Below are 26,557 nucleotides of genomic sequence, written 5' to 3'. Positions count from 1 at the left end.
TAAAAATAATTTACATTTAAACTGAGGTACTCATATTTATGAAGAACCTTAGGCCATTTGTAATGGTATAATTTGCTCTGGATTTTCAATTGCACTAATAGAGATTTTATTTTTAAAAACAAGAAAAAAAAAAGCAGTATCCACAAACTTTTAAGTGGCAAAATACAATCAGTATCCACCAGTTACCACTTACTGACACTATCCACTGTTACCGCAGACATAAAGAAGCATCAACACAGATGGCTTCAGTGGCAACAATAATAGTGCTTATATAAATAGATACAAAGCAGACAACCATCCTTTTATGTTTTATTATTAAAATGCATAAAATCATCTGACATACACAGACTGCTCAAATTAACAGGCCTTAAATGAATAAACTGCAGAAAACTTCAATCTTTACAAGAAGATCTGATCTGCACTAGACCTAAGCAGTACCCAATGTAGTAACTCACAGCTGCCAATTATACCCATGTGGACATATTACAATAAAAATCAGTAAAAACAAACAGGAACATCACAAAAGTACTCAAAACATATATCAACATAATACAAACCATTCAATATTGCTGTCTTGCTCTAAATATATTCAGTATATCTAAACTGAATGGCTGGCTGAGGTATAAGAATGACCTATAGATTAACTTTAAAACACAACAAACCCTGAAGGATTTGTCCTGCTGCATGAAAAACAATACAATATCTCTGAGGCAATGAAGTCTATTTAATAAAGTCACTCTGACCTTTTTTTTTTTTTGGGTTAAACCAGCAACATGTCAGCTGTCTTTCTATTTATTAAAAATGGATTTGTGTCTAAGATCAAATGTGACACAAGTGACACAAGGCATCACATTAAAATGAAGAAATCAGAAGACTGTAGCGCTGGATTGCCAGAGATGGTGTTTCTTCCTTTTATCCACCTGGAATGGATAAAAAAGTGACAAAAGATATTCAGAGGTGAAACATACATTTTTTTTAAAAAGTGCATTTGCTTCTTAAAATCTAGTTTTTACCTGTTCTCAACAGAACACAAGTCTTCATGCATTCATTTTCTGTTTCATAGCGGTTGTCATTTCCACCACAGCCTCCATACCAGAACTGTGCACAAGCATTGGCCTGCTTGTCATAATACCAGCGGATGATATAATCCCAGCAGGTGCCTTGGTCCAAGTTGAGGTCACAGCGGGGATCTTGATGAGGGACCTCTGAAGAGTGAATGGTATGTGAGATGCATGTTTACCAAAAAGTATTTATGTGTTTATAAGTAGAAAGTGCAGATTCCAAAGTCACAGTGGTTTTATGAGCATTCACCACTTTTAAGTTAACGTTCCTCATAGCTTCATCAGACCAACCCACGTTCAGTTACTGTCAGATTAATGGGAAGAAGTGCTTGTGTGAAAGCTTATGGAGCTTACAACAGCAGACGTAGAAAACATGCAGTCATATGAAAAATAAACTATGTAGTCCTATGAAAAAAAAAAAAAACTCTCTTAATGCTTCCATAGAAATTAAGAGAGTAAATAGCAGCTAGCTGCTGCTGATCAAACACACTTGATTAACTGATCATCAATAAATGTGAGCTGGTCTGGAGCATTCAAGTGTGTGTTAAAACAATGCAGCAATCTTCCTCAAAGAAACTGTAAAAACCAGAGAGCTACATCACAGAGTCTACAGGCCTCAGTTAGCATGTTAAATGTTAAAGTTCATGAGAGGACAATTAGAAAAAGACTGAACAAGTATGGCTTGTTTGGAAGGGTTGCCAGGGAAAAGCTCTTTTCTCTGAAAAGAACATGGCAGTACCTGTGGACAGGTGGAAATGTTTGGGCATAATGCACCACATTTGGTGAAAACCAAACACACCATATAGCACAAACACCTCATACCAACTGTCAAATGTGGTGGTGGAGGGGTGATGATTTGGGCTTAGCAGCCACAGGACCTGGGCCCCTTAAAGTCATTGAGTCGACCTCCTCTGTATACCAAAGTATTCTAGAGTTAAGTGTGAGACGAGCTTGGCTGAAACTGGGTCATACAACACATCTGTGATCCTAAGCACAATCAATGGCCCAGTCAAAATCCAGACCTTAAACCGAATGAAATGCTCTGACAGGACTTGAAGAGAGCTCTGTATGAACTGCTTCAAGTTATTGCTGCTAAAGGTGGTTCTACAAGCTACTGAATCATGGGGTGTACTTAGTTTTTCATAGGACTGCACTGAGTCCTGTGAAATCTCTCTCTTTTGCATGACTGTCCTGTGTAGAATTTGCATGTACTACAACGGATCTAACACAGCTTAGGACCTTTTTAACAACATAATCAATGATTTGTCATAGCAGGTAAAGCAGAGACAATGACAATGTCACAGTATGCCAGCATGCATAATAAAAGCACTCTGAAAATGAAGCAGTTCACTTCATTCAGCCATTTTCATTTTATTTTGTGCTTTTGTTTCTGTCTATCCTCCTTAAAAAATGCTTCCTGAACAGGATGTGGTACTCACCTTTAAGCTGGACTGGATTTACTACAGGCTGCAACTGATTGGAGTTTGAGCTTGAACTTGACAAAAATGTTGCAGATACAGATGATGCTGACGATGATGACGAAGATGATACGACAGCCTTATTGGACACGGAGCTTTCTCTAACAGGTGATGCTGTTTTGTTGACTCTAGAAAGAGTGTTATCACCCCGCACATGGACCCTTAAATCTAAATCTTCACCATCATCATCTTCTGTCACCTAGTATGAAACAGCAACATAATGTATCAGTATTGCATTGAATACCACTACTGTAAGTAACAGAGTATTATTTAAGTAAAACAGTGCAAGAGAGACCTGAGCAGGAAGAGGATCAGCACTAATAGGCAGTGTGAAACTGTCTCCACGGGTGTTGGTGCGTCTCTGATTTTGGATTTCTTCTCCATAATTGTTCCCATATCCATTGTTTCCAAAAATGTAACCATTATTACCATAGACATTGTAGGTATTAGTAGTCTCTCCATTGTTTCCATTAATACCAAGCCCATTATTACTGTTCCAATGTTGATTGGTAATGTGATTGTAAATAAAGGCACCGTTTTCATCTTCACAAAACTGGCTGACAAGTTTGGACTCCAGTGCTGTGAAAAGAAATGAAGATATGTGATATTAGGCACTTTAAAACCTCTCACCATATTTAAAATATCCGACTGTGACTTTCACCTGATAGCGTGTTGAAGTCATCAATGAGGTACATGTGTTCACTATCCGGATCCGAGGCAATAAGATTGAGTTCCTGTAAGAACTCATCCTGCGTTGGATCAGAGGCATTGAAAATTCCCAGAGCATACATCTCAATGTTTGCAGCGTGAGCTTCCCGCACAGCTATGTCAAGCTTGACAGGCTCTCGTTTGTCAGTCTGACCATCGGTGATGACGATGGCTACTTTTCTGACTCCAGGGCGGGCGCTGAAGAAAGCCTCCTGAGTCGCCTTTCTAATCGCAGTGCCAGTGTAAGTGCCCTCACCCATGTAAAGCATTTTTCTGATTGCCTGCTTGACATCCTGTTTGGTCACGTAGCGAGCCAAGTTGAACTCTAAATGAACATCCAGACTGTAGAGGACCAGGCCAATCCTGGTGGCGTTGCGCCCAACTGTGGTCCGATCCACCAACCTCGTGACAAAATCTTTGATGATCTCAAAGTTCTCAGGGCCGACACTCTCTGAGCTGTCAATGACGAAAACAAGTTCCATTGGCCTTTCCTTGCACTTGATACCACATCCTGAAAATATATAAAGTACAGTTAATACATGACTGCTTTACTGCAGATATGCTGCTTGTGAACAGGGAAGACAGGCAACTGCTTAAGGCCCTACACAGACCATCAGCGGCTACTCATATTGGCACATGTTTCAATAGCAATAAACCCTCTTAAATCTAAGAGAGCATTGCTTCTGCAGCTGCTTGATCTGGAAAAGCTATAACAACACTATAGTACTAAAGACTGTCAGACAAAGTCAGACGATAAACAGCCTGATATTTCCTCTAAAGTTTGTGGAGACCCCAAGCAGCTTTAAAGTAAAAGTATAGTATATTTAAGTTGCATTACTTATGCCCACAGAAACTAATATTAACTAATAATTTGGCGCTTCAACCTCTGGTTCAAAACATCCAAGATGATGATGGCCATGCTAACTCTAAACTGACAGTCAACTTTTACTCAAGTCTTCAAAATGGAAATCAGTAAAACAATGGGTTACTTTGTGGCAGCAATGTCTATCATTTATATACAGTCTATGATTAAGGTGACATTATGTCAGTGTTACTGGCTTTACAGTTTGTTCTGTTGTCCTAAATTGGCCATATGACAAATAAATTCTCCTTTATAATAACTCAAATACATTTGTGCAGCCTGATTCTGGACCAGAGTGATTGGTTTTACACTAGAGGGACACTTAGTGAGTGCATCTTCCATCAATACCAATGTCAGTGCTCCATTTTGCAATGAAATGCACTTAATGACTGTATTTTTGAACACTGGCATTCAAAAATACAGACAAATAAATGGCAATACGGTAATTACATATTGTTTTGGCTCCTGCTTTGGCAAACTAATAAAATACCAGTAAGCCAGTAATGAATTCAAGGCTCCACTGCATGCAGATTTACCAGGTTTCATTGCAGATTTGACTCTGTCATTGTTTTCTTTTCGACATCTGTTCATTAATCATTATTAAAATTTAATAGACTTGGTTTGCATTCTTACCGCAGATTTCCCTGATCAGCTTAATAATTTCTTCTCTCTGAAAAATACAGAAAAAATATGTCAGTGAAAACTTTTTACTTTTTTGAATGACAAAAAAAAAAAAAAATATTTGAATTACTGAACTTACTGTGAGGCCTGGTTCTCCCTTTCCTCCCGGCCTTCCCTGCAATTTGAAAAGGGTTGAAAAACAACAATAAAGTTTCAGTCTTGTGTTATTAAAAACACATTTATATGTAATTCATTCTATCGTTGTGATTTTGGTCGATTTTACCATTTCACCAGGGACTCCAGGATCTCCCATGTCTCCTTTTGTACCCTTCATCCCTCTCTCACCCTGTAGTCCGCGATCACCCTACAATGATCGAAGAGTAAAATATCAGTCAGAGACCAGGTGATCAGATATCAATAAAACATTTGAAAGATGCCTGTAAATCCATCACTTTTTCTCCAGGGGGTCCATCTCCTCGAGGCCCTCTAGGCCCAGTTATGCCTTGCGATCCTGGCTCACCCTGAAATTAGACTTTGTTATTCACTGAATCATACAGAAGGGATCCAAACTCAAGAAAGATCATAAATTATTTTGTGTTTATCCGGCAGCTGGTTTGTCAGGCGGCTCACTTGTGAAACATGTCAGCACTAATAAAATGCTGTATGTAATGTTTGCTTCGCTCTTTCAATAGCACCTTGCCTTTGGACCTTGAATACCTTCTCCTTGGGGTCCAGTTGGGCCCGGAGGACCTGGCCTCCCAACATTACCCTTAAAACAAAAAATACAAATTATATTAATGGACCAATTTACTGTAGATGCACGCAAAATAACTTAATTTGTTTAGGTATCAAAATGTAGAATTAAAAGCAATTAAATCAAACTGTAAATGTCCTTACTGGTGGTCCTTGTAAGCCCTCTCCAGGTGGACCAGGCAAACCTGGCAATCCTCTAAAGCCAATTTCTCCCTGAAAAAACAAGATACTATAAAACAAGCATCCTTATACCTCATACCACACACTTCTCCAAAAAACCCACACATAAAAACCATAAAAACAAACAATCAAAATTAGCCCCAAAACATGTCGCATGTAGGTACAAACCTTAGGTCCAGGAAATCCCACACCCTCTGGGCCGGGCTCACCTGGTAAACCTGGCATACCTGGAGGACCCTGGATAAGTATAGAGATTATTTCTCTCTTAGCCAGCTTGCACAGCATCAAATAATTACCAAGTTTCATAATGTGCAATATATAAAAATTTGTAATGTCTTAGCAGCTGATACAAACCATTGGGCCAGGAATGCCTTCACCTTTTGGGCCATCTGGACCCGGCGAACCTGGATAACCACGATTGCCCTGGTACAAAAAATTCATGGATGAGGCCCAAATCAATATGCTGTTTTAATCAGTTTGCTTAGTAAATGATATGAAAACATGTAAAATCAAAAAAGCCACATATACCTTGGGACCAGGTAGTCCATGTCCTGTTTCCCCAATAGGACCAGGGGGGCCAGCAGGACCAATATCACCCTGAATACAAGACAATAAGTCTGACTAGAGCAGCAGTTTTTGATACATTAAATTGCATCAGACTTTGACAGTGCTGGTTGCCTACCAAGATCAGTCTAAAGAGGATTTGTTTATTTACCTTTGGACCTGCTATGAACCGTCCCGGCTGCCCCGGCACGCCCTGCTGGCCTGGTACCCCGCGTTCACCCTGGAAGGCAAAAATTGGCAAGAGACTTAGCATCCACTTAGCATCCACTTCATACTTGTCTTTATTTCAACAGGTGTGCTGCCAACAATTGGTAAAGACTCTTTTTTTTTTTTGGCTCTGCTCAAAGGTTGGGTTGATATGACATAAATCTTCACCTGGAACAGATTTGTGATAGGATAAATGGAACTGGAGCTCCTACAACTTTCTCAAGAAAGCTTTACTCCACAGTAAGATAACACTGCCATGTTCTCTGAAATTCTTACTTTTGCTCCAGGTGATCCTGAGACCCCAGGAGGCCCATGTAACCCACGGATGCCCCTCAGGCCCTGGTCACCCTGGGAGTGAATACCATAGATATAATGTGAATAGTGAATTAATTCTGATGTAAACTGTGTACTTTACATGACTATTGAATCTAAAACACACCTTCTCGCCTTGAATGCCAATTCCTTGTGGCCCCTCAGGACCTCTTAAACCAGCCAAACCAGGCTCCCCCTGAAAGAAGGAAATGGTTTATTCAATAAATAACAATATTTATTTTCATAGTCAGGGTTACAAGGAGCAGCCAGGCATTGGTTCACCTTCTGCCCAGGAGCTCCATCTTCTCCCGGCAGACCAGGCAGGCCACTCACTCCTGCTGCTCCAGGTTCTCCCTGTAACAGCAGAATGGTCTCATTCAGATGTTGATGTATTCAATACATTGGCACTCCTTTATCTTAATAGACCATGATTAGCCTGCCACATTTTGTTCAGGAAATGACTTGTCTTACTTTTGGACCTGGTTCACCAACGCCTATCTCTCCTGGAGCTCCGTGCTCTCCTGGTAAACCTTGGTCTCCCTTTGAACAGAAGTAACATCGGGTCATTACAACAAATGAGATAAGGCAGCATGTTTTTTTTTACATGTTGGCTATACAGTCATATATATTTTGTGCTACATTTAATTAAACTTAAATTTGAACACTGAATTAGCTGTATTTAAACTTTAATAACAGCTCTACATTTGAAATATTTTACCTTTTATTTTATTTATTTGTAGTGGCTTTTAATGGATTTTCCTCTCTACATTAGAACAATTACAAGCAGTAAGAAACTTGAGTCCTGCAGTGAAATTATTTTGTTGTGACATGACAGGACAGTGGAAAATTGTAGTTCTAGACTGGCCTGGAATCGAGCTCTTATCTTGTCTGTGTGAGCACTGTGTACTCTGAATGTGAGTGCATGGGTGTTTTAACAAACCTTGGGCCCAGGTAGTCCTTCTCCTGGAAGACCTCTGATTCCTGGTGGTCCTCTTGGTCCTTCATTTCCCTGTGCAATAATAATTATTAAGGGGTTAAAGCAGTGGGTGATATTACTGTATTTATCAGCATGTGCGTCAGAAAAATTAAAGCTATGTAAGTAGCTTTTTGATAAAGATATTGTCCTGACCTTTTCTCCCTGTATGCCCACTCCTATTGGTCCAGTTGGCCCTGGCAAACCTGGTGGGCCCAATTCTCCCTGGGAATAAACCATCATAAACAAATAATAAATACTTCGTATTAACACTCACGACTAGGTATGCCTATCAAAACTGCAATTCAGTTCAGCAGCTGTGTAGTTTTTGTTTTTAATTTGTTGACAGTATGAGAGATTTTTTTTTCTTTGAGTGAGTGTAATCATACTGAGTGTTGTTTTTGACCTGAGAGGACAGAATATAAGAAAGACCTCTAAATAAAATGCAGCTCATCATAAAACCACCACTTTAATTAAAACCCACAAAAACTGATCATTACAGGCATTAAAAAAGCAGCCTTATATTACATGGGTATAACATCAAAAATATAGTCATTGAGAGCAGTAGGTAGTACAATACAGACTAGATGACAATTAGTACTATAGGGTGCAGAAAACAGTTGATATCAAGAGGAAGATTGTAAAGAACACTGCAAACAAAACCTAATGTTTATGTTATAGGTTCATATATTTTCACATGCTTGTTGTTGGACATGTGTGCTACTGACCTCATGGTACCAATAAAGTCTAATCTCTTTATTTTCCTGCTTTGCATCTCTGTCTAGCTTTGGGTCTTCAATATAACTCAATATAACATATATTAATTCCAAAAAATGCACAGACAATTGCAGCACAGCACTAAGTAGTATCAGCTGCTTGAGATACTTTGGAAATTAGAGCTATTAATGTTAATTTTCCAGGTTAAAAAATGTTTTAACTCACAAGCAGCCAATGAAAGATTATATACAAGCTATATAGCTACCTAATCTTATACCATGTACTGCAGTCCTACTCTGTGTACTACCTTTAATTTTCCCACAGTAACCAGATGTTTAATTTAACACACTCCTGCCTTTTGCCTCACTCAGTCTAGCTTTAAAAGACAACATTTTTTAATTGTAGCCTACAGGACTTTTGCAGTTTCCTCCTGTGGATTTCATTAGTGTCTTTGTTGTGAATAGTCTTTGTTGCTGCAGTGAATTCTCTTAGTTAGCTTCCTTTACAACCCACCTTTTCTCCTTTAATGCCCACACCCTGCTGTCCCTGTGGCCCCCTGGGTCCTGGGAGCCCTCGATCCCCCTGTGGACCAAAACCAGGTCATTTCCATTAGTTACATAACAGCTACTCGAGATTGGATCACAGCCATGCTATCTTGTTTTAGTAAAGCATGGAAGGAGAGCATGTTTGCTCCTGTTGCTGATTGATTCACAATGATCCCATGCACTAGGAATGACTTTTTTTTTTCTTTTTGTCTTCTGGCAATTTGTGAGTGTATGATTATTTGTTTAACACTTTCCAGTGCCACTAAATTTCAAAAAGTGAAGGGATTGTGAATGGAGAAGAAAGATTTTTTTTTTAAATTGGCTGTTATAGTAAAAAGTATCACAACCAAGAAGTCTGTAAGAGGTTAAAAACGTGCAACTGCTTGAGGACATTTTCAGTGATAATTCCTTCGACAAATAAAACTGCTTTTAGATTTCAGAGAAGTTTCAGCAGCTTTATAAATATCCTCCACCATCTTCAAATTCTCCCTCAAGTTTGTCTGGAGCTGCATTAATTGGTGACAGAGTGTTAATACAATTATTTAAGTTCTTAGTTGGGTATTATACTGTTCTGGCCTCACAGTGGTTAGGTTGTTTTCTTTGCTGCTACACAGTAAGACCAGTTGTCATCAGTATTAACATGTCTTGTTAAGCACTTGGTTGAATCCTTGCTATCTCCATTTGAATGTGATTCCTGCTCTCTGTTTCATAATGCAGCATGTTGCAGCATGGGGGAAAAACACAGTTTTTAGGTTTAACAACAGAGCAAGCATACACCTGAGTAAACTCTTGTGTTGTGAGTCAGTGAGCTGGAACAGAAGCTGATTTTGACAGATGCATATGAACTGGTTACATGAGACTGAAACATATGCTCTTTGTGACTTTGTGCTAGCTGTGGACCTTATGTTATGTTAATGTCTTTGCAATCTTCAGATCTAGCAGTTGATTCGTGGAATATTTATTGTAGTAGGCTTTGAACTTGGTCATAATGAAAGTAATTAGTTTAAGGATAATTTTATTGAAGGACTTAAACATATTATTGCATTTATCAAAGAAAATCTACTGCAGCTAGTTAGGTCTGCTAGTGTGAGATATGAAACAGAGGTGTGTTTTTAGGTGCCGTGGATTGGTGTAGAGGCGAATCACAGTCAAATTAATTCTGTTGATAATCCAGATGGAGAGGTGGAGCTGGGATTTTTCTTTTGCCACATTTTTTTTAACAATGCAAAATAGTTTTTCCCCCCTCCAACCTGCAGGATTATGCAAAAACTACCAGTTTGACATTCATAAAATTTTTTGGAGAGGTGGAGCCTAGCTGAAGAAATAACCTATTAAAATTTGGCTTTGATTCAGATCTTTTTTCCCCTCCCAATTCTGGCAATAAGAAAGTATATCTTATCATAAATGCAAGGTAGGCCGTTTGCCTTGGTGGTGGATGCACTCACAGAGTTAATACATATTTTTTAAGAATATCTTTTGTCTTTTGCTGATCTGCCTGTTAAAATGTAACCCCAACTTTGTTTTCTTAGTTCTCTAATGATAGATTTGAAAAAATACCTTTGATCCAGGGAACCCTTCGCCTTGGGGTCCTTTTTCCCCTTGAACACCTTGTGGTCCTTGAGGTCCCTGTAAATAGTCAGTGTACAGTATATCTAGTTGTGACTCAACATACAAGTTTTCCTCAGACTTCAAATCTCACATTAACACAAACATGGACTTCATGTGTACAAAACCATAGCACAGACTTTGATGCTTCAGAACTTACAGGAAGGCCGGGTTCACCCACTCCTGGAGGACCAGGAGGACCTGGTCGGCCTTGGAATCCCATGTCACCCTGCAGAGAAATGTCAGCACCAATTAATTACCCCCAAACAATTACAAAGTCCAATATTCAGAGGACAGTCTACAATATGACTTACTTTTGGTCCAGGAAGTCCAATACCAGTCTCCCCCTGAATCCCTGGAGGGCCAGGTGGGCCCCGTTCACCCTGTATTCACAAACAAATTATTACCACAACTTTGCTTTAGACCTTGCATCGTTAACATACAGAAGTACTGAACCACGATTTTTGTATTGCCCTTGAAATCTTTTGTTGAAGCTTAATTTAAACCTTTAATGGCTTTGTTTTACTGTGTTAAAAATGTTTTTTTCTACCTACACATGAGATTGGGATTAAGGTAGCTGTTATCTAAATATAATGGAAAACCAAAAATAAAGAGTCGACATCATGCTATTATTTAGACTGCTTTTACTGTTTGTATGTGCTGTTTTAACCTTAACTTATGAATACAATGAGTGTATACAAAGGCTTGTCTTACAGAAACTCCCTTTAACTGTGTGCTAGCACAAATTATATAGGGACCACCAAGGCTCCTTTTAATCTTTCCGAATGCTTACAGGTCCTCACATGGTGAGACACTGAGCACACACAGAGTTTCCATGTGTATGTTATTAAGTGCAAGCCTTGTTGGAAAAGCAGAAGATGCTGTAGGCACTTCATAGTCTGCATTTAGAAACAGGATACAGGCCATCAGGAGAGCCTGTAGAGAGATTTTTTGATGATGGTTCTTCCCTGTGCTCCTGAATGTCAGTAATGATGGGGAAGACTTTGGCTTATTGCCAAGTCTTCACACAGGGGTCTATTAGCAGACACTCTGTGTTGTAGGATAATTACTGAGGTGGGAAAATTCTAGCCTCTTGTTTATTCTCATCATCAAAGAAGATGCAAAGGTCACAGCAGATGTGCATGACAGGGTAAGTAAAAGTTGTCAAAAAGGGGCAGACCTGCTTTCCCTGAGGGCCCTCAGGTCCACTGTCTCCATTTGGTCCTGGTAAACCCTGGACAGGAAAACATACAGATATTAATCATCACCTGAAACATCACAGTTTTGTGGGTGTACATGTGTGTTTGAGTATCAGTCTGCATAGATATGAGCTTCTAGTAAAATTCAACTACATTCTAAAATTCAGAAACATATCCTTTAACAATCTGAAAGTCATTGCACGGTATTTGTAACAAATCAGTTCAAATGTGGACCCAAAAGCACACACAGAACTCAGTGAATAGAACAAATCTAATTGCTAAAGTGCATTGCAAAACAAACTCAAAGGTGGAAAGCCAAAAGAATGTAGCACATGAAATGGGTAGAAACTGACACGATGTCAAATACACTGAGGGCTATTTACATAACAAGACATAGGTGGAAACGAGGCTCAGGTGAGAAAAATCAACTACAGGTGAAATCAGTGATGCTGGACAATATTGAAGGTGGGATACAAATGCAGGAAGTACAACCAAAACAAGACTCACAAAAATACTATGCTTCAAAGTAAAAACAGGAAATAACCAATTAAGTAACACTGAGACATGAAGACTACCATAAACAAAATGACAGAGACAGGAGAACACAGAAAGCATGCAGAGAAAATAAAACTAGCAGCAACTAAAAGTGGGACGATGGCACTACTGTGGAGGCGTGTTTCTGCCACTGAAGAAGACATTTTTGACATCCGTAAGTCAATATTTCAGGTAATCTCAAAATTTTTACTTACTAACTCAAACTTCTGAGAAAATAAGGCATTTTGAGTTAGATAGTAGTTATGCATGGGAATTTTTTTTTTCCTCAGTGGTGGAAACAAGCTTCCCTACAATACCCCCTGATTTTGATTCTTCTGATAAGGTAGAACATCTAACTGCTCTGTCGTGTCTGCTTGTTTAAATCATATTAGGTACTAATGATTAAAAAAAGTGTACAGACATTTGAGTTCTTACTAACCTGCAGGCCTCGGGGTCCTCTTGCTCCAATTGAACCCTCAGGACCCTGAAGCGCATTAAACACACAGAGGAAACAGACCATAAACTCAATCACCATATACACAATGAGTAAAACTCATTAAATTGAAAATGCAATGTTTAGTGCCCAGTGTTGTCGTACCCTGTCTCCTTTGATTCCTGGAGTGCCACATTCACCTCTCTCACCCTGTGCAGAAATTGCAAGTGTGGTTCAGGCTTCAATTGTCTCAAAAAATGCCATCATTGTTAATAATCTAAATTGCATACCTTATCTCCTTTGTAACCTGGTTTTCCCTGCAAATAAAAATTATCGAGATGTCATGTGTGAACAAGTTCAGAGACGATGAAGATGTTGATCACAAATAGCATCATTTACCTCTGAACCCTCTCGCCCAGGCACTCCACTTAATCCTGCTTCACCCTGAGGTTGGATTAGAAACAGGTTTAGTAACAAAAATGCAGACAGGGCCTAGATTATTAGAGTGTTAATCTCATTCAGATAATTCAGAAATAAAAAAAAAACACCCTCATAGGCACCATACTTAACAGAAGCCAGTGAAGAAAAGTTAGGTTTATGAAAGATGACATATAAACTTCACTGTCAAAATGCGAATAAATAAAAAATATGCAAAGCAGTGTCTAAATATTAGCACTTAATCACAAAAAGTCAACATGGTTTGGAAGGTCTGCAAACATTTATAGTCATGATGAAATAAAGTCTTTTAATCTACTGTTTGAGCCAAAATGCATGTTTATCATCATAGGTGTCTCTAAAGCAAACCCCAAGAACCTTATTACTTAACCGGTACCACCACTATTTTAAAAGGTGAGGTATGGTAATATAACACAAATTCATCATCACTGTTTTTTATTGGCTCACAATAATTAATTTTGCTAGTAAATACCTCACAATCTACAGTCAGTGAATGTGTAAGTTCAGGGAAGCCTGGCAAAACTCTGGAATGAAGAAGTATTAAGTAACTCATGAAAATGCCTGCAAGCTAAGAACTCCACATGTCCATTAAAAGGTGCACACCTTTTGCCCTTTAGGCCCCGGGGCTCCATCATCACCGGGGCGACCCTTCTTCCCCTGGAAAATGAAACAAACTCAGGGTTAAGATTTCATTCATTTTTTTTGACATTTTGCATTCTTTTTGCTGTGCCCCAAAATTACTTCAACAGATAATGCTATGACCTTTAACCTGAAAATTAATGCTTAACCTCACTAAGTCTTTGCAGAGTAACAGTGTGGAGAAAGGTCAGGGACCCTCATAACTTTAGCATGATTGCTGAAGCTATGAGACATGAGGCATCTTGTCCACATGGCCAGGGGTCATTGATCTGAGGTGCACCTGGGCAGTGTATGTCAGTTACTATTCACCAGAAATCCCTAGTTTGTAACCATTTTACTAATAAGAGCAATTATGAGAGCCTCTTAGTCTGAGTGTAAGAATGTGAAGAATCTCTCTGAGGTGAAAGCACCTGGTCACACAGCTGCCTGTCAATAATATACATATCTGCCAGAAAACTTGGCCATAGCTGACATTTTTCATGAGTAAAAATGTGTGAGTGGGTGTGTAGAGCAGCTGGGATCTTATTGTGTAAGTGTTACACACTGCAGTCCCTCTATCACCATCCCACTGACCATGGCAAGGTTGTTGAGATTTATTATGGCCAAAGGTCCAGTTTTATAAGGAGGAGCTCTAAATATGGTGCTTCTGTCTTCCATGGCGACATCTGATGTTGCATTAAAAAAGCAAAATAACTAGATGAGACTAGGCAAATATATTTCTCATATAGCAGAGGAAAGTTTCTTTTTTCCTTTTCCTTTAATCTGCTTTTAGGCTGAGGGATTGGACCACCTATCCTCTTACTTTGTTTGTGCGAATGCCTTTAACCTACATTTAAAAAGCAAGCAATTATCCTGTCTGAGCAAACACTACACAATTACCATAACTAAAACATCAGGTTCATATAAAATATTTCAGGAATTCTTCTCACTTCTGACAGATGAGTGTGACACTTCAAAGGACACTGCTCATTGTTTCAGCTCATGTTTATACTCACTGCAGGCCCGCTGGGTCCTCTCTCTCCTTTCTCACAAGCACATCTCTGAGACAGAGGGCACTTCAAAAAGCAGAGACATGATTGTCAAACTGTGATGAATGCAGATTTTATGTTTTTACAGTCAAAGTCATTAATTCATCACATTTTATTGAATATCAAATATCTGCAAAATCTGGGTGAGTTAATAATTTTAACTGTACTTACTCCTTCATCAGCTAAGCCAATCTGCAGATAAAACAGAAGTCATTAAATATATGACAGCCTTTCAGTTGCAGCAGCATGCTTCAGACTGTTATCAGTTGTTGCCGAGATGTTTTGTCACGAGTCAGCATAGCACAATACATATCTACATGCTGGGGTTTTCATTAAGCTGATAAAATAATGAGTAATAATGAGTCTTTTAAAAATGGTGAGTTACCATGAGTGAATAAGTCTGTAATAAATTAATTGGTCAAGTGCAAATGATAAGAACATATACAAGTCATGTTACTTCAAAGAAAATGTAACCATCTGAACCCAACTATTTCTAGCAAAAGCAAAACAATTGGAGATTACCAGACTGAAAAGAAAATCCTAGGGGCTTTTCCTTTGTGTGTTTTCTTAACTCCAGAGCTGTCATAAGCATCATTCATTTTTTCCACAGGATTGCCATCACTTCATGTCTTAAAGAATACCTGAACATGCCTGTCCATGCGTCAACTCCTATTCAAAGCACATACATTGCTTCTCTTCTTTGTGTTGTCTACTGAAAGTTGTCTACTGAAATCCTCTTGCCCATTTCAGGCATGGGGATTTCAGTAGACAACTTTCACTTTTGTTTGATTTTGCATGAGCACATTTCTGTGTATGTGTATACATAGGCATGTCTGTGTGTATACATATATGCCAATATATGTATATGGGTTTGTTGTTTTATATATCCAAAACAGAGACAATCAATTAATCAAAGCAATCAATCAAAGCGTTAATACTCACAATTTCAGTGGTGATTTTTTCAACCACATTTTCATCCTGTAAATTATAGAGAAAACGGGAAGCAGGAGAGCTGGCGAGCAGGCGGAGCTGAGCTACATTGGCTGGCTCGTTGGCTGCTCGGGTGATGCCCAAAGTGAAGATCTTGATGCCGTGGTTCTTGGCTTCAGCAGCAGCAGATAAAATGTCAGGGTTCCTCGGGTGGGAAACGCCATCTGTAAGCAGCACTGCTACTCTGATGCTGCCAGGGCTGGATTCTTCCAGGTACATCCTGGTCATGTTGGTGATAGCGTATGTGGTGTAGGTGCCGTGTCCAATGTAGATGATGGGAGCTATTTGGGTCTTGAAGTTCTCTGCTCCTCTCCAATCCCTGAAGGTCTGCTCTGTGATAACGTGGCTGCTGTACTGCAGCAGAGCAACTCTCAAACTCAAGCTGCGTCTGGTCTGCAGCTGGACACCTTGGAGTCTGTCCACCATGTTCATAGCAAACCTCTTTTCCTCCTCATGATTGTCTTTTGCACTCTCAGAGCTGTCCAACAGGAAGGCAAGCTCCAAGTTACAGTCATCATCAAGGATGGCTGTAAGCACAAAGCAAGTTCTCTGATTGAATGGCTGACTAGATCTTAATCAACTTGATGAGCAAATTCTGAAATTTTTGCAACAAATCTAAAACTTCACACAGAAAAGGTGTAAAAAAAAAAGAGTAAAATCAGCAGGGATAATGCATTTGTGTTCCTTATTGCGCTGAAATATATTGACTAAGTTTTCAATACGAAGACATGTTGATGCAGTGCTGTAAAAACAGTCTTCTTTATTCATTTCTTTTCTTACCTTGCCCATTGTGGATATTTGCAGCTAGAAGTTTGGCTCTGGACTTTTGGATAGTTTTCCTGTCTTCATAAAAGTCTTGGCCCCACACTCTGGACAGTACTGTGACCAGCAGCACTGATGTAAGCAACATCCTTGCCCCTTAGAGAATACAGCAGCAGCAGCAGCGTCAGTCCCGGTGGGAGAAGAGACTAACAGACCCTCAGACATTCACTCCTCCTTTATAAGCAGGCACTGACAGCCCAGATCCAACGGAGCAATGCCAGCACTCCTGTTCTTGCCTGAGGGAAAGGGATGGTTGAGATATGTTTGCAAGCATGAAATAACATTTTGTGTGTTTGGTGAATTTAGTGTTTTAATGACTACAAATGCAACTGCAAAAATAACACAGAATAGTATTTGTGTAATGTAATGGAGTGGAATCATTATAGTTTCAGAGCTTAATTAGCAGCCAGTAGATTCTTCCATAAATAAATAGTGTTATATTAGGTGCTTAATTCTTTATGATTTGCCTCATAAAACTGTGATGAGTTTTGTGAAGTTTTTGTAACATTGGCTAAAATTAAAATGGAATTAAAGTGACATTGATGCCAGCATGAACTCCACAGGTGGGGGGTGGGGGGGTGGGGGGGTTAAAATTTACAGGCTCTAATGGCAAATTCCTCATCACCTTCAGCCTCACCCAGGTCACCCAGGACTATGGAATGACCATAACAATGCTGCCTGAAGAAAAAAGGGTTAAAAGGTCCAAGATTTATGTTCATTTTAAAATTCCAAGCGATGCAAACTAGTGTAGAGATGGGGGAAAAAAAATTAGCAATCAGATATGATTTTGTTTTACTTAAGAGACAAGGGATGATCAGAGAACAGAGAATTCTCCACAAAAGTACCAGCTTGTTAAAGTCATTAAATTACTTACTCTCTCTCTCTCTCTCTCTCTCTCTATATATATATATATATATATATATATATATATATATAAAATACCATACAAAAAGTATTTGAGCAATAAGTATGAAGTACCTTTCTAGTGCAAGTTGTTAGTACATGTGATGCTGGTGCCCCAAATTTAGATTTTCCTTTGTTGGCTGTTGTGTCTTTCAATTGTACTTCTATTGAAAGAGGCTCAAAAGCTCTAAGTGAGTGACATGCAGTTGAATTTTCAGAAAATAAATGAGAGGAAACTGTAGGTGGTATTTCACCTTCCAGACCCTGAAATATGACCTATGCACTAGCAGAGATGACCTTTCAGTGTTCTCCTGCTGATGTGGTTTAGAGATGAGGGTTCATGGAGCCTCCTGTCTGCTGTGCTTAAAGTGAAGAGACTCTGTATTACAGACCTGCAGGCAAGGAGTAATTAGAGGAGACTTTCTGACACAAAGGAATGTAACACTGAATGATGATTTGATAAAAAAACAAAAAAAAAAACGCTGTATCTTTGCATCATGACAAACGACAACCCATCAGTGTGCTTCTTATACAAGCTGTGTTTATGACTGTAAAGTTCAGTTGTCTTGTAGGTACATTGAAAACAGGCTAAATATTTTTAACTTTGCTTCCCATTGTGATTCACTACTAGTGACTGCAAAGCAACAGAGTTATTTAAAAAATGCACACTTTGGTATCTCGATAAAGAGATGAAAGGACAATCAATAAAATAAGGTGACACTAGCAGATTGAACAACTGAATTAAAGTGATAAATGCATGGCTAAATAAAAACAGCCAAATCACTGGGAAAAAAAAGAGATTAAGTATAAGTTTGGTAGATTATTGCTCTTTTCTTTCAAATGCTGGCTAAATTGTGCTGTTTTTCAAGAAATGTTTAGATAATGACACCTTTAAAAAATAATACGTTAATAATATCAGTCCATCTCTATAATTGCTTATCCACTGAATGTTACCAGTTGGGCTGCTGGGTATTCCAGCTGACATCAGGTAAAAAGAAGAGTACACCTGTGTCTCTTACAGGGCTAACTGAGGCAGACAACCATTCACTCTCACATCCACATGTTCGACCCATTTAGAATCACCATTTAACCTAACAAGCATGTCTTTGGTCTGTGGGGGGAAGCTGGACTCTCCAAACATGCACAAGATGCAAACTCCAAACAGAAAGGTCCCACCTGAGCAGGGGTTCAAGGAGAGAAGCTCCACCATTCCAGAGTGAGGTTTTAACAGCATTCATCACAGACTGAAAACATTTCAGACCTGTCACTGTACTGTGGAAACTTATTTCTGCCACTAAAAAAACAAACATTGACTTTATAACTCAAGATTTTAAATTCTTTTCAAGTTTGACTTATAAATGGCAATAAATAAATAAATTTAAAAAATTCAAGTGGCAGAAACAAGCTTACACACTTTATAGGACTGATCTCGACTGTTTGCTTTATAAAACATCAGAGTATAATGCTATTAGCTCTAAAATGAGTTATATACACTATTATAGCTGTAGATGTTGTTGTTCTAACATTCTTATTTGAGTTTAATTGTAGCAAAATATTCTAAGAAATAAAGTTGAAATTCTCAAGAACCCAGAGATGATCTGCCATTATTACCTCTTGCAAAATAAACTATTCCAATACAAGCACAATCTGACCTGAAGATTACTATAGTAGTAACTGTATAGTATCGTTCTATTTATAAACTTAATAAATTAAGCTCACTACACAGTATTTATTATTTTACTTACCACTTTTGATTACAGTGTAAATCAGTCGTGGACCGTAACATAACTATCATGGATCTAATGGAAAATGTCGGATTTGCGCTGTCCTCTAGCGGTCCACGAGGGTATAACAACAACTCATAACGCGCATGCTCAGATGGTTCAGGGGTTAGAGATCTGCCATAGTAGAGTACGCCGTCACCTTCAGCCATCTTAACCATGTTGGGTGCCTTGGGACGGTGCTGCAGCGGGGCTCTGCAGGCTTTGAAGCCTGGTTTCGGTTCTCTGAAGACAATCACCGGGAGAAATGCGGCTCTCTGTTCGAGTAAGTAAAGTTTAAAACTGTGGCCGACTGTCAGCGTTATGTGCTGCTTGTCGCTAAAGCAAATAGATGCATGCTCAGTTGATCAGGCCTGTACCATTAATGCTTCATTCATTGGAGATCAACAAAGATTTTAGCTTATTAAAACATGAGAGAACCAGTTACTTGGGCATGTTTTTGCTTCAGGTAGATGTTATTGTTCCAGATATGCCTTACTTCGGTGTCTCCAATCAATGACCTTCCTAAAGCGGGTCAGTGTTCTGTGACTCTGTGCAGTCTGTTTCACTCAGTGCCCAAAACTTTACTAGTTCTTCTGTGTATGCTTCAGTTTCAACAAAATGTGCCAGTGCAATCAAGAAACCAAAAAAAGTGACAGTATATCGGAGTTTTGGTCACCTGACTGTCCTCTAGCTGTACTTCAAATCAGTGGCGTAGGCTCATTTCTTATGCATAGTCTCTCTAGGGTGTTTTACTTGTTCCTGTCATGTTCTGCCATTAATTTTGCTGTGCTTTTAGGCAGGGGTTATGCTGCCCCAGCTGCTCAGGCGGCACTGGCCAATGGCCGCATAGTAGCTGTGATTGGTGCTGTGGTGGATGTCCAGTTCGATGAGGGACTGCCTCCCATTCTCAATGCGCTGGAGGTGGCGGGCCGCGAGAGCAGGCTGGTGCTGGAGGTGGCACAGCATCTGGGTGAGTGTGATGAAATGATCCTGCAGCCAAAGCGCTCCTGAATGAATGTTTGTCTTTAATATCTTTCTTCATGTCTTTGTTCAGGTGAAAACACAGTCAGGACGATCGCCATGGATGGTACCGAGGGTCTGGTCCGTGGGCAGAAGGTTCTCGATACTGGAGCCCCGATTCGAATTCCCGTTGGCCCTGAGACCTTGGGCAGGATTATGAATGTCATCGGAGAGCCCATTGATGAGAGGGGTCCAATTAGTACAAAACAGTAAGTTTTAAGAGGATCATGATCCTGTACATTCAGACTTTCCCACCCATCCTTGTGGATCTCAGCCTGTGTCTGCTTTACTCAAAGAAAAGTTAAAAAGTGTTACTATTAATGAGTTTGATAGATGATAGGACACACATACCATCTGTCTTATTCAATTATGAGCATAATAAAATAAATATTATTTTTGCAGGACTGCTCCTATTCATGCTGAAGCTCCTGAGTTCACTGATATGAGTGTGGAGCAGGAGATCTTGGTGACTGGTATCAAAGTGGTAGATCTGCTGGCACCCTACGCCAAGGGTGGAAAGATCGGTTTGTTGATTTATTTATTTTTTATTTTATTAAATGTTTTTCATATCCATTCATACTTTCATATGTGCATTTCTTTTTAATTTATTGTTGTGCATGTTGTATCCCTTAAAGGTCTGTTTGGCGGAGCTGGTGTCGGTAAGACCGTGTTGATTATGGAGCTGATCAACAATGTAGCGAAGGCTCATGGTGGTTACTCCGTGTTTGCTGGAGTGGGTGAGAGAACCCGTGAAGGAAATGACTTGTACCATGAGATGATTGAGTCTGGTGTCATTAACCTGAAGGACACAACCTCAAAGGTGACAGCCTTTAACAAGTTCACTGTTTAAACATATGCAGAGACTGTAGCATAGGGAGTAATATTGTTTCTGTTTTTTCCAGCTCTACTGTTGGATTTGTGTTACATTTCCTGAGTGACTTGCGACTTAATTTTCCTCAGGTGGCGCTGGTGTACGGTCAGATGAACGAGCCCCCGGGTGCTCGTGCTAGAGTTGCCCTTACTGGTCTGACTGTTGCTGAATACTTCCGCGATCAGGAGGGACAGGACGTGCTTCTCTTTATCGACAACATCTTTAGGTTTACCCAGGCTGGATCAGAGGTTTGTGATTGGGGGGGGGGGGGCTATTAGCAGATATCTAATAAATATTTGTAATAATAACTAATATTTTTATCATTCTCCTTCAGGTGTCTGCTCTGTTGGGTCGTATACCCTCTGCTGTGGGTTACCAGCCCACACTGGCCACTGATATGGGTACAATGCAGGAGAGAATCACCACCACCAAGAAAGGCTCCATCACCTCAGTACAAGTAAGAAGTCTCAGAATGCTAATTACGTCAGCATGGTCTCGTTTTGTGGATTATTTAAATGTAAACTGTTTGTATTTCAGGCTATTTATGTGCCTGCTGACGACCTGACTGACCCCGCTCCAGCTACAACTTTTGCTCACTTGGATGCAACAACTGTGCTGTCCCGCGCTATCGCCGAGCTCGGCATCTATCCTGCTGTGGACCCCCTGGATTCAACTTCCCGTATCATGGACCCCAACATCGTTGGTGCTGAACACTACGATGTTGCCCGTGGTGTGCAGAAGATTCTTCAGGTAAGTTATATGTTGGTCATTAAAAGTTGCTAATAGCAGTCAATTAAAAAAAAACAAAATCTAATGACTTTTTCTTTCTTTCTTTTATTTTTGTAGGACTACAAATCATTACAGGACATCATTGCTATTCTTGGTATGGATGAATTGTCTGAGGAAGACAAGCTGACTGTGGCTCGTGCTCGCAAGATCCAGCGTTTCCTGTCTCAGCCCTTCCAGGTAGCCGAAGTCTTTACCGGTCATTTGGGCAAGCTGGTCCCTCTGAAGGAAACAATCAAAGGCTTTAAGAGCATTCTAGCAGGTAAAGTGCAGTGCTGAAATGAGAACTTTTAAAAAAAAAAAATGGCATTAACATAATGGGCTTTTTATGGTAACGGTTACTCTTGATTTTCCTCTTCAAGGTGAATATGATGCCTTGCCAGAGCAGGCTTTCTACATGGTGGGCCCCATTGAAGAAGTAGTCCAAAAGGCTGAGAAACTGGCCGAGGAACATTCGTAAACAATATCTCTCTGAGGTTGGAAAGTTTTGAGATGAACATTTGTACAGTATAATTTCCATTTGAGGAACTTCTAACATGTCATGCTAAGTATGTTTGTTGTGGTTCCATTTGTCTGGAAAGGTGAAGATGAAATAAAGTCAATTCATTGTGTTGTATTCATGGCTTGTTTGCCTTTTTAAAAATTTTTTTTTTGTCACCCTTACACTGTCCATTAGTACGCTCAGTTGGTGAAAAGTGTTTGCTTTAAATAAAAACCATCATATTGGTTAAAAAAGAAAACGTACCACAGGTTTAGCCAATCATGTGACGAAGCTTCCTATTTAGCTCCCTTTCCTGTGTAAGGAGGCTGGCGCTGTGCTCCTTGAAGGCGTCGAAATCCTGTGAAGATAAAAACATGTTGAGCATGTTCTCGGCCTCAGTTTGGGTGACATTGAAATTTTGCAGACCGCAGATTCCGACACACCTCTTTAAGCTTCTCGAATTTTCTCACAGATTGATCAAGAGCAGACTGGAGAGACTTCACTCTCGCCTCTTTGTTAACTGCTTCCACTTCTCGTTCAAACCTGAAAGTCAAGAACAAATGTAAGACTTTTCTCATCTAATTTGTGTCTCCTCTGCCGTCCTCTGTCTTCCTGAATGTGATCCTGGAAATAAATCCCAATACACAACGTCGAAGAACATCTCAATTCCTAAAATGCATCGGAGGAGAGAGGAGCTTGCCACAGAAGTTTAAAACTGAGGATGTGCAGGTGTATGCTTTGCAGAAGTGTTTTTACTTTCAATGTATAAAAAAGGTGTGGCACACAGCTGGAATATACAGTAATATACAAATTCTGTAGGAAAGAGGACTTCAAACTAAACCTCTGTATTTCACTGTAACAAACATTGCTGGTACCTATCCTGTGCCTCGAGTCGCGCTTTCTTCTCTTCTTTCCATTTCGCCTTCATGTGCTGGATTTCCTCCTGTTTCTCCTGCATTTAAGACCCGTTTGTATGTTAATGACGTGATTCTTTCATTCAGGGACAAATGTGTGATTATTAGTGAGAACAATGCTCTTTATATTGACCTGTATTACTTTGCCCCTTTCCATAGAAAGACACAAAAACTTGTCCTTCTCCTTGGTGACACCTGTTATGGCTTCTCTCGTGTTGATTTCATTCACAGCGTGCTCTTCTTTCACCTCTTGTAGCTGCAGTTTCAGTTCTGGTTGCGTAAAGGAAAAACATTAGCTTTACAAACTCTTATTTTGGCATCGTAGAGCAGAGACTTACTCATTTTCTACACACCTTTGCATTTGTCCACGGCATCTTTATGCTGCTGCTGTGCATCATGCAGCTCACTGAGTAGTGATGCTTCACTGGCTTTATGCTGATTTGCCTGTTCCAGGAGTTTTGCTTGGCATCCAGCTAGTTTCTCTCTTAAGTGTTAATGTAAAAAGAAATGGCATTAAAATGATCAGTGCATCCCAATTACAACTTCTCAGAGCCTCAGATGATAATAAAAACTGAAGCTATATTTTGAACAAATTAGAGTAAATGATTGGTAGTATAGGTTGAAGCATATAAACATTGGATGATCAGCATTATGACTGGGAGTTAATTACCGATATTCACTTTCTTTCTTTGCATATTTCTCTGTCAGCTGTTTGACTTCTTCCTTCAGTTTTTGAACTAACACTTCTTTGTCATGTAAATTCTGGGAGAAAAGTGATTCGTTCTCTGACTGCAGCTTTTTGTTTTCCAGCTTTAACTGGCTGTTATCATTTTTATACTCCTCCATGAAAGCAATAATTGCTTGATTGTTGGCAGCTAAATCCATAAATCTTTTTTCCAGTATCTCTGATTTCTCTCGTTCGCCTTCCAGTTCTTTCCGACAGTGTGTTACTTGGTCCTCCAGCTCGATATTGATTTTCTGCAGGCCTTGATATCGGAGAAGCATCTCATCGGCTCTTTTTTTCAGTATGCAGATTAAACTTGACTGCTCATCTATCCTGGACCTCAGCATCTTTCCCTCTGGTAGACCCTCTGGGGGAAGGCTTTGAAATTTCTCAGGTGACTTCTGAATACAGTTCATATGCTGGGAACAAAGGCAAGAAATCCTGGGTTAAAACACAAAAATGACTCCTGGTAAACATGAGGTTTTCCTCCCTTTTGTTGCAAAGTGCTCATAGGTGTGTAAATACACTTGAATTGAGCAACACTTTCCAAATGTTTCATTTTTTGAGACTGATATTTGAGAATTATCTGGGTTTTTCCTGGATCAAAATTGGGTCTTTGGGGGGTGACTACGTACGTCAGCATGACTAGTCATCATACAGTAAAGGGAAAGAGTCTCTGTTACCTTTATTAAAATAAGTTCTTGCATATTCTTGTTAATTTTTTTGCAATTTGACAAAGAACAGTGTATTTATCCTTGAGTAAACTGAACCCTGCTTAATAAAAATACAGCTTAAAAATATTTTTATCACAGACCTGGTGATTTTTCTTTGTTGGAAAAAACTGCTATTTTATATATATATATATATATATATATATATATATATATATAATTCAAGAATCGGGGCCAAGAAATTAACTCAGTGAACCAGCTGTTTTTGGACCAGTTTTGCTGCACTGACTGTAAGTGGGTAGTGGCTAGAGTACTGTCTCCATCACCTTTCAAATGTTCATTAACACGAATATCTAGTCAACTAATAACATGACAGCAACTCAGTGCATTTAGGCATGATCAAGAGGAACTGTTGAAATTCAAACTAAGCATCCATCCTGCTTTGTATGAATAGTTTAGGCTGCTGGTGGTAGTGTAATTGTGTGGGAGATATTTTCTTGGCACACTTTGGGCCCTGCAGTAGTAGTTGAGCATTGTTTAAACACCACAGCCATCTTTAGTGTTGTTGCTGATCATGTCCATCCCTTTGGGGCATCTGTGGCTCAGGTGGTAGAGCGGGTTGCTCAGTGGATTGATGCCTGACCCCTACAGTCTGCATGCCAAAATATCCTTGGGCAAGGTACTGAAGTTGCTCCTGATCCATCCACTGGATTGTGAGTGTGTACGTGTGTGTGAATGTTAGAAAGTGTTTAGGCATAGATAGGATTGTATGAATGTGTGTGTGACTAGGTGAACGAGACTTGTAGTAAAAAAGCACTTTGAGTGCTCAGCTGGGTAGAAATGCAATATATAAGCACCGGTCCATTTACCATCTTCATGACCACAGTGTACCCATCTCCTGATTCCTGGAAAGCTCACTTCATCTCAAACTGGTTCCTTGAAGATGACAGTGAGTTTGTTGTACTCAAATGACCTCCAGTCACCAGATCTCAATTCATTAGAGTACTTTTGGGATGTAGTGGAACAGAAGATTTGCACCATGGATGTGAAACCGTCAAATTTGCAGCAACTGTGTGATGCTGTCATGTGAATATGGACCAAAACCCCTGTGAGGAATGTTTCCAGCACCTTGTCGAATCTGTGCCATGAAGAATTTAGGCAATTCTGAAAGCAAAAGGGGGTCCAAAAATAAAAAGGTAACAATTGTTCATAATCTTCTTTAAGTAAATTTATTTCCACTACTGAACATGAGAAAGATTTTTGTAGCGTTGTTCTGGTACGTGTTTTGGAGACTTTGCGCGCACTTTTAGTACAAAGGTTGCTAACTTGGTTTTTATTTCACCCATATCTGATCATTTTCGGCAAGTTTCTCATTTATTCGCATATTTAACTCATTTAAATTACATAAGCAGTAAAGCCGTGCTCAGTTAAGCGTTGTCGAGAGATAGCAAATTAGTTTAAGAATAACATTTCTCTTTTTTAACACACCTCCACCGCGCTGTCCTCCGCCTTCATGGATTTTTCTGCATTGCTCTGTGCAGCCGCCATGTGGAGTACGTACCCTACAAACTCTTAAGTAACTTCTCTTCCACTTTTCGCTGAAATAATTTTTCAACTTTCGGCACTTTCGGTTGCTCCGTCGCTAATGGCAACCATCTTTGAGCCGCCCTCTCCGCTGACTTAGCGAGTCCCACTGCTCGGCCGCATGAGGGCGCTGTTGAGCTTCTTAGCGGCCGC

The 26,557-nt window shown here is 39.7% G+C and overlaps 3 protein-coding genes across 4 annotated transcripts; 1 reads left to right on the top strand and 2 right to left on the bottom strand.

Annotated features, from left to right (window-relative positions):
* Nucleotides 1-744: 744 nt before the first annotated feature.
* On the bottom strand, nucleotides 745-16,824 carry col28a2a (collagen, type XXVIII, alpha 2a). Its single transcript, XM_030757946.1, has 35 exons — nucleotides 16,646-16,824; nucleotides 15,818-16,392; nucleotides 15,047-15,067; nucleotides 14,843-14,902; nucleotides 13,812-13,865; nucleotides 13,152-13,196; nucleotides 13,043-13,069; nucleotides 12,918-12,962; nucleotides 12,759-12,803; nucleotides 11,767-11,820; nucleotides 10,901-10,969; nucleotides 10,747-10,815; nucleotides 10,539-10,607; nucleotides 8,950-9,018; nucleotides 7,876-7,944; nucleotides 7,687-7,755; nucleotides 7,218-7,286; nucleotides 7,029-7,100; nucleotides 6,874-6,942; nucleotides 6,711-6,782; nucleotides 6,379-6,447; nucleotides 6,192-6,260; nucleotides 6,018-6,086; nucleotides 5,832-5,900; nucleotides 5,628-5,696; nucleotides 5,431-5,499; nucleotides 5,183-5,251; nucleotides 5,014-5,094; nucleotides 4,870-4,905; nucleotides 4,743-4,779; nucleotides 3,201-3,758; nucleotides 2,835-3,118; nucleotides 2,501-2,738; nucleotides 1,014-1,205; nucleotides 745-920 (listed from the first exon to the last, which is right to left on the bottom strand). Exons 1-35 carry the CDS (start codon nucleotides 16,773-16,775, stop codon nucleotides 913-915), a joined length of 3,669 nt encoding a protein of 1,222 aa, XP_030613806.1. The 5' UTR covers nucleotides 16,776-16,824; the 3' UTR covers nucleotides 745-912.
* A 2,654-nt stretch (nucleotides 16,825-19,478) lies between these two features.
* Nucleotides 19,479-22,646, top strand: LOC115800428 (ATP synthase subunit beta, mitochondrial-like). The gene is made up of 10 exons (XM_030757782.1): nucleotides 19,479-19,636; nucleotides 20,150-20,323; nucleotides 20,408-20,582; nucleotides 20,776-20,897; nucleotides 21,009-21,193; nucleotides 21,334-21,492; nucleotides 21,579-21,701; nucleotides 21,782-21,994; nucleotides 22,091-22,292; nucleotides 22,393-22,646. The coding sequence occupies exons 1-10, from the start codon at nucleotides 19,531-19,533 to the stop codon at nucleotides 22,488-22,490; spliced, it is 1,557 nt and encodes a 518-aa protein (XP_030613642.1). The 5' UTR covers nucleotides 19,479-19,530; the 3' UTR covers nucleotides 22,491-22,646.
* Nucleotides 22,100-26,517, bottom strand: LOC115800429 (coiled-coil domain-containing protein 89). 2 transcript variants are annotated; one of them, XM_030757784.1, is made up of 8 exons: nucleotides 26,382-26,517; nucleotides 24,096-24,568; nucleotides 23,779-23,909; nucleotides 23,559-23,695; nucleotides 23,387-23,463; nucleotides 22,955-23,054; nucleotides 22,776-22,869; nucleotides 22,100-22,252 (listed from the first exon to the last, which is right to left on the bottom strand). In XM_030757784.1, exons 2-7 carry the CDS (start codon nucleotides 24,563-24,565, stop codon nucleotides 22,783-22,785), a joined length of 1,002 nt encoding a protein of 333 aa, XP_030613644.1. In that variant the 5' UTR covers nucleotides 24,566-24,568; nucleotides 26,382-26,517; the 3' UTR covers nucleotides 22,100-22,252; nucleotides 22,776-22,782. The 2 variants fall into 2 exon arrangements, with proteins under 2 accessions (XP_030613644.1, XP_030613643.1); XM_030757783.1 differs by having other exon boundaries at nucleotides 22,102-22,252; nucleotides 26,309-26,500.
* Nucleotides 26,518-26,557: the final 40 nt, after the last annotated feature.

This window comes from Archocentrus centrarchus, chromosome 21 (genome assembly GCF_007364275.1).
Source record: "Archocentrus centrarchus isolate MPI-CPG fArcCen1 chromosome 21, fArcCen1, whole genome shotgun sequence".
Classification (NCBI taxonomy): Eukaryota; Metazoa; Chordata; class Actinopteri; order Cichliformes; family Cichlidae; genus Archocentrus; species Archocentrus centrarchus.
Note: the sequence above shows the minus strand (reverse complement) of the source record. Positions and strands in the feature narration are given on the sequence as shown.

What these genes read in the sequence shown, in the direction of transcription:
- LOC115800428 (XM_030757782.1), top strand. Translation starts at nt 19,531, where the DNA reads ATGTTGGGTGCCTTGGGACGGTGCTGCAGCGGGGCTCTGCAGGCTTTG. An exon ending in GGAGGTGGCACAGCATCTGG is followed by an intron (nt 20,324 to 20,407) that starts GTGAGTGTGATG and finishes GTCTTTGTTCAG; the next exon opens with GTGAAAACACAGTCAGGACG. An exon ending in TTACCCAGGCTGGATCAGAG is followed by an intron (nt 21,493 to 21,578) that starts GTTTGTGATTGG and finishes ATTCTCCTTCAG; the next exon opens with GTGTCTGCTCTGTTGGGTCG.
- col28a2a (XM_030757946.1), bottom strand. Translation starts at nt 16,775, where the DNA reads ATGTTGCTTACATCAGTGCTGCTGGTCACAGTACTGTCCAGAGTGTGG. An exon ending in AAGGGTTCCCTGGATCAAAG is followed by an intron (nt 9,019 to 10,538) that starts GTATTTTTTCAA and finishes TTTGGTCCACAG; the next exon opens with GGGGATCGAGGGCTCCCAGG. An exon ending in GGTTCATAGCAGGTCCAAAG is followed by an intron (nt 6,261 to 6,378) that starts GTAAATAAACAA and finishes TCTTGTATTCAG; the next exon opens with GGTGATATTGGTCCTGCTGG.
- LOC115800429 (XM_030757783.1), bottom strand. Translation starts at nt 26,368, where the DNA reads ATGGCGGCTGCACAGAGCAATGCAGAAAAATCCATGAAGGCGGAGGAC. An exon ending in TGCCGTGGACAAATGCAAAG is followed by an intron (nt 23,696 to 23,778) that starts GTGTGTAGAAAA and finishes TTACGCAACCAG; the next exon opens with AACTGAAACTGCAGCTACAA. An exon ending in AAAGGGGCAAAGTAATACAG is followed by an intron (nt 23,464 to 23,558) that starts GTCAATATAAAG and finishes TCTTAAATGCAG; the next exon opens with GAGAAACAGGAGGAAATCCA.